General features: G+C 44.1%; 1 protein-coding gene across 1 annotated transcript in view; it reads right to left on the bottom strand.

The window, feature by feature from the left end:
* Window positions 1–4,339: 4,339 nt before the first annotated feature.
* PLA2G4C (phospholipase A2 group IVC) overlaps window positions 4,340–6,916 on the bottom strand; it is a 20,744-nt gene continuing 18,167 nt past the window's right edge. Inside the window, exons 11-12 of the mRNA XM_026863557.1 lie at window positions 4,819–4,987; window positions 4,340–4,356 (exon numbers count right to left, since the gene is read on the bottom strand). Of these exons, the coding sequence (XP_026719358.1) occupies window positions 4,340–4,356; window positions 4,819–4,987 (186 nt within the window). The remainder of the gene's footprint in view (window positions 4,357–4,818; window positions 4,988–6,916) is intronic.

Genomic DNA, 6,916 nt, shown 5'->3' with positions numbered 1-6,916 from the left:
CCTCAGATAGGATGCACCTGTCCTAGAGGGGGAAAGGATCTTGGGGCAGGAGTTACCTGGGCTCATTGATAGAGCTTTAAACTAGATTTGAAGGGGGAAGGGAGCAAAACATTGGCCATATGAAGTGCGTGGATACTACTAGACACAGCATGGGTAACCAACAGGAGGAGCCTGAAGCCCTGATGAAACAGGAAGATTATGATGTTGTTGCTACTACAGAAACATGGTTGGATGTCTCCCATGACCGGAGTGCACCAGCTGATGGCTACAGGCTCTTTAGGAGGGACAGACAGGGAAGGAGAGGCGTTGGGGTGGTGCTGTATGTCAGGGACTGTTAGGATTGCTTTGAGTACAAGTGTAGTGAAGACAGGGTGGAGTGTCGTTGCGTTAGAATCATGGGGAAGGCCAACAGGGCAGATGTTGTAGTAGGAGTCTACTACAGGCCACCTGCCCAGGACAGAGATGTGGATGCAATATTCTATAGGCACTTAGGAGAAATCTCATGATCTCTTGCCCTTCTTCTTGTGGGGGACTTCAACTTCCCAGACATCTGCTGGAAATACAACACAGCAGAGCAGGACCTGTCCCGGAGATTCCTGGAATGTGTGGGAGACAACTTCCTGATGCAGCTGGTGAGTGAACCAATCAGAGAAAATGCCCTGCTGGATCTCCTCTTTGTGAACAGAGAAGGGCTGGTGGAGGATGTGGCAGTTAGAGGCCAATTTAGTCACACCAATCATGAAATAGTAGTTCTCTGTTCTTAGAGAGGCCAGGAGAGGGGGCACCAGAACTGATATCCTGGACTTCCAAACGGCTGACTTTGACTTGTTTGGGCACCTACTTGACAGGATCCCTGGGAGACTCTCCTGAAGGGTACAGGGGTCCAGGAAGGCTGGGCACTCTGTAAGAAGGAATTGTTAATGGCTCAGGAGCCGGCAGTCCCCAGGTGATCTAAGAGAAGCCGACACCAGAGAAGACCACCCTGGGTGAACAGGGAGCTTTGGCTGCAACTCAGGGAGAAAAGGAGAATTTACAGCCTTTGGAAGAAGGGGCTAGCCACACACAGTGATTACAGAGAGGCTGTGAGGCTGTGCAGGGTGGAAATCAGAAGGACTAAAGACCAGCTAGAAATTAATCTGGCTTCAGCAATCAAAGACAAAAAGAAATGTTTCTCTAAGTATGTCAGCAGCAAAAGAAAGACCAGGGAGAGTCTCCATCCCCTTCTAAATGCAAGAGGAAACATGGTAACAAGTACTGAGGAGAAGGCTGAGTTCCTTAATGATTTCTTTGCCTCAGTCTTTAATAACAAGACCAGTTGTACTGAGGGAATCCAGCCTCCACAGCCAGAAGACAGAGACTGGGAGAACGACCCCCCCTGCAATCCAGGAGGAGTCAGTCAGTGACCTGCTGCATCACACAGACACGCACAAGTCTATGGGACCGGATGGGATACACCTGAGGGTGCTGAAGGAGCTGGCTGGGTGCTTGCCAAGCCGCTTTCCATCATTTCCTAGCAGTCCTGGCTGACCGGGGAGGTCCCGACTGATTGGAAATTGGCCAATGTGACGCTCATCAGCAAGAAGGGTTGGAAGGATGATCTGGGAAATTACAGGCCTGTCAGCTTGACTTCGGTGCCCGGGAAGCTGATGGAGCAGCTCATCCTGAGTACCATCGTACAACATCTGCGGGACAACCGGATGATCAGGCCCAGTCAGCGGGATTGTGAAAGGTAGGTCCTGCTTGACAAACCTGATCTGCCTCTACGACAGGGTGACCTGCTTGATGGATGAGGGAAAGGCTGTGGATGTTGTTTACCTTGACTTTAGTGAGGCCTTTGATGCCATTTCCCACAGCATTCTCCTGGCAAAACTGGCTGCTCATGGCTTGGATGGGCACACGCTTTGCTGGGTAAAAATCTGTCTGGGTGGCTGGGCCCAGAGAGTTGTGAAGGGAGTTAAATCCAGCTGGCGGTCGGTCACGAGTGGTGTCCCCCGGGGCTGGGTTTTGGGACCACTCCTGTTTAACATCTTTATTGATGATCTAGACAAGGGGATCGAGGGCACCCTCAGTCAGTTTGCAGATGACACCCAGTTGGGCGGGAGTGTTGATCTGCTTGAGGGCAGGGAGGCTGCAGAGAGACCTGGACAGGCTGGAGTGATGGGCTGAGCCCAACTGGGGGAGTTTCACTGAGGGCAAATGCCGGGGGCTGCCCTTGGGCCACAACAACCCCCAGCAGGGCTACAGGCTTGGGGAGGAGTGGATGGAGAGCTGCCAGTCAGAGAGGGACCTGGGGGGTGATTGACAGCTGGCTGCACAGGAGCCAGCAGTGTGCCCAGGTGGCCAAGAAGGCCAATGGCATACTGGCTTGTGTCAGCACTGGCATGGCCAGCAGGGACAGGGAAGGGATCTGAGCCCTGGGCTCGGCACTGGTGAGGCCGCCCCTCGATGAGTGGGTTCAGTTTTGGGCCACTCACCCCAAAAAGGCCATTGAGTGACTCAAGCGTGGCCAGAGAAGGGCAACGGAGCTGGGGCAGGGTCTGGAGCACAGGTCTGCTGGGGAGCGGCTGGGGGAACTGGGGGGGTTCAGTCTGGAGAAGAGGAGGCTGAGGGGAGACCTCCTGGCCCTCTGCAACTCCCTGCCAGGAGGGTGCAGAGAGGGGGGATGAGTCTCTGGAGCCAAGGCCCCAGCGCCAGGCCCCGAGGGAATGGCCTCAAGCTGCCCAGGGCAGGGTCAGGCTGGCTCTGAGGAAGGATTTCTGTGCAGAAGGGGCTGTTGGGCCTTGGAATGGGCTGCCCGGGGGAAGGGGGGATTCCCCATCCCTGGAGGGCTTTAAGTGTCGAGTTGATCCAGCACTGAGGGATCTGGTGGAGTTGAGAACTGACAGTGTGAGGTTAATGGTTGGACTGGATGTTCTTCAAGGTCTTTTTCAACTGAGATGATTCTGTGAATCTGTGAATCTTTTGGGATTTTATTCAGTCTGAATACAAGAAAACACCGGTAATTTAAAGATTTCCAGGCTACCTCAGAGCAGATTGGTTTTTGTTTTGTTTTTTTATGAAAAAAAAAAAAAACCCAAAAAAACAAAAACCAAAAAAAAACAGAGATACTTGTTCAGTGCCTGGTTATTTAAAGACATGTTCTTTGACTGGGATTTTGCAGTACACTGTAGGTCAACCCCAAATATGGCTGCCATTAGGAACAAGTTATAGCTCATATATTTAAACATAATTGTTTATTAAATATGATACATAGAAAAAATGTAGAAACAAGAAATACAGGAAAAAGGAAAGAATTTGGAAAAGTCAGTATCTTGAGCAAGCCAGAGCCCAGCATTAGCTCACATTTAGTTCATACATACATACACTCCCCTTGCGCAGAGACAGTCCAGCTTACCAGCATTCTTTGTAAGCCTCTGAACATGAGATTTTTCTTCATCTCATTTCATGGTTCCTCCATTATTTGTCTTTCATTGCCAAAAGCAAAAATTATAGCAGTTCTTTATTTCCCTTTTAATGTGTTTATTCAGTACTTATCTAATTCTTTATCATCTGTCAAGCTGCCTGCTTAGCTATTCTTCTGTGGACTCTCTCTTTCTTCTTCAGCCCTTATTCTTTCTCTTCATTATTTTTAGATTTTTTTTGTTATTTTTATAATTTCTTTACAAACAGCAGTGCCTCCATCTCAGCTAATTTTAAAGGAAGCCTCTTCAGCCCTTCAGAAACTCAGGCCATCTTATTCTCACAAATATGTTTAAAATCTGCCAAGTGATTCACTCTCTAAGAGCATCTTTTTGGTTCTTTTAACTATAGAGGAACTTAGAGAGGTAGCTGAGATAGAAAAATCTACATTACATTTTTCCAGAGCACACCATGAAGACCAACACCAAATGGCCAAAACGAAAAGTGCAGTGGGATAAAGTATAACATTTATAGCAATTCATAAACTCATTGCTTGTACTGAAGGAAAAAAAAAAAAAAAAAGAAAAAAACAAAAACAAAAACAAAAACAACAACAACAAAAAAACCCCTCACATTCAGAAATCCTTGGTATGAAAGGAAGACACAAGCCATTTTATCTCATCCAGAATTTTCCCACTATTGTTGGATACATTCAACCTTGCTTTCTCAAGGAGATCTTTGATGTCTCCCTCTGGGAATGACATGTGAAAGGTGGGAAACCTTTTTTTGTATTCTTCTATTTTATCTAGAAAAAAGATACACAAAACATGTAAGTAAATGCCAGACAGAAAACTACAAGATCATTCAAGAAAAACATAGACTTGAGAAAAACATTAATCCCTGATGATCTGTAAGTTTCACATAGAAGTTTTTTATCAGACTAAGATCCTGCTGCCCCTAGTGGAGAGAGAGGAGGTCACTCAGAGTCTGGAGGTGCCTGTTTTATCACCCGTTTCATCAGCTGTCTGAGAGAGGGAGACAAATCTCTCTGGACCTGCCTGTTCCTCGCCAGTAAGTATAAAAGAAATCAGTGGTAAATATCCCAGACTTGGTAATATTCGGGATTCTAAATGTGATGCCTCCCCAACTTCTTTTTAATAAGATTACATTTAATTACACCGATTCACAGAACAGACTAAGAGTGTAAAATCTTTACAGCTCAGGACATACATCTGAGAGGGTAAGTATGTTAATATGTGTGCAAGCTTCTATCCATTATACACAGAGCCTGCCCTGTGCTTTTTCTTCTGTGCCCATTTACATCAGCAGTGCTGAGTAAAGAAAGACTCTCAAATGCATGGCACTGGGAGTTGAGAATATGAAATGCAAATACACAAAGTTGCATAGAGTATGTGTTACCAGAACAATTCACGGTGTTGAAGAGTGGAAAGTGCATGACTGTAGGGCATGACTTGTCTCCTCGGAAGACATAGCAATCAGAAGGGTTGTTCTCATCCATTTCCTGATCCTCTATCTTGGGAAATGGGATACTGTTCTTCCTGCAGTATGCAGCTGTTTTCTTGATAGTCTGAGATCCAGAAAAATAATATGCATTTTTTAGTTTGTTTGCTTGTTTTTGAACTCCTAGAATAAATCAGTCTTATCTCCAGTAATAAAGTTGTTATAAAACAACAATGTTTACTTACTTAGGTTATAGTTAACTATAACATATCATATAATATATTAAGACCCCTAAATTTTCCTCAAGTATTCTCTGAGGAACAGAGATTTATATTCTGGATTAAGTCCAGAATATAAATAAAAATCAAGCACTAGCTTCTGGGGTGACTTCTAGCAAGAATCTTTAACAAATAACAGCTACCCAGAAAGGCAATGTGGCTGATGCTGAAAAATGTCAAAATTAAAGGGATTTGGCATCTGTCTATAAAACAGTCTGAAGACCTCTCATAGTCTTTCAGAACAAATTTTATTTTCCAAAGCACAATAAATCCTCTTGTTCTACCACTCTAATAAAGTTAAAAACTCCCTATGTGTTGCTTATGTGGCTCTGACCATCAAAGTGTAATAAATTATTGTAACTAATTTGCTAAGTTAAGCAAGGCAGGTGCTGTAATAAACTATTGTAACTAATTTGTTAGGTTGGGCAGGGTGGGTACGATACACTTGAATGATCTGTAAATGTTAAAGAATAAAAATGTAAAGTGTGCCATTCGGATTGAAACAGTGTAACCCTGTCTCAGAAACCCCACCTGGAGCTGACATGTAACTGCTGTTTGAAGAAAAGCCTGCCAAAAGGATGAGATCATGAGGCTTTTAAAAGATCCAATAGGAGAAAAGTGCGCCAAGAGACCAAGGCTTCGAGACTTTTGAAAGACCCAATAGGAGGAGGACACGCACCCCAGCAACCCAAATGACCCAATGGAAAAGAGCAGGACAATCATCTGACGGGAGGATAGCACAATGGCACAAGAGTATAAAAAATGCTGGATTTGGAACTCGGGGTGCATGTGGCAGAGTTGTGGCTCTCCATGCACCCAGCGCTGCTTTGCCTATTGCTTCCCACCCTAAATCGATTGAACCCAAATAAATCTATATTTATTTTTATAAAAAAATGGCTTTGTCTGATTATAACAAAAGGGAGACAAAACCCCACTTAATTCGAGGCACACATCAACTTTAATGTTGGCTTGATTTTGCATGAAAGCATTGCCTAAGGTAGATGTTTTGTTGGGAGCTTGCACAAACTGAGATTTTCTGTGGTCTCCCTGAGAAATAATATTACTCCCAGCTGTTCAGCAGTTGAGGAAAAGAAACAAACTTTGAGTCTTTTTTTTCACTCTTCTTTGAATCGTTATGCAATATTCTGTTCTAGATGGAACATGGGTAGTGAACAACAGCCACTTTATGTAAGCTGCCCAGAGAAAATGGCATCTTACATGATTTGTTCCCACAACCCCTCCACAAAGAACACACTTCACTACCAAAGAAGGGCCCTTAGGCACTAAGAACACTACTGGCCTCTCCCATAGACAGGCCCTTACTAATGCCTTGGTATTTCTGTCATCCCACCAAATTGCCTCAGGGGTTAGACTCTGCAGATTTATCCCTTTTCCTTAATCACTAATGGCAAAAGGTGGAGTTGTAAATAAAGACATAATGACTCTTGTAGTCACAAAAGACAAAGTTCTCACAATATCTTCCTGGAATTATATGAAATAGTAAGAACAATTTGAAAGCCTAGTAAGTTCTTTTTTAACTCAAACTCCCAAATTCATCCCCTAGGCATATATGTTTGAATGGAAACAATTACAGAAACAGTATTGGATATTTACCCTCATTTGTAATGAAATCTGTTTATAAAAGGAGAAAGGAAATGGACTATATTAGGAGGAAAAATCTTACACAAAGGGAAACAGTAAAATTCTTACATACTGATATGAAATATCCTCAAAGGTAAAAGACTATTTTGCTGTAAATACTGTCTGTCAGAAAAGTT

The sequence above is a fragment of the Athene cunicularia genome (assembly GCF_003259725.1).
Source record: "Athene cunicularia isolate RWA chromosome 24 unlocalized genomic scaffold, athCun1 chr24_part1, whole genome shotgun sequence".
Lineage (NCBI taxonomy): Eukaryota > Metazoa > Chordata > Aves > Strigiformes > Strigidae > Athene > Athene cunicularia.
This window is presented reverse-complemented; position numbering and strand designations above follow the sequence as displayed.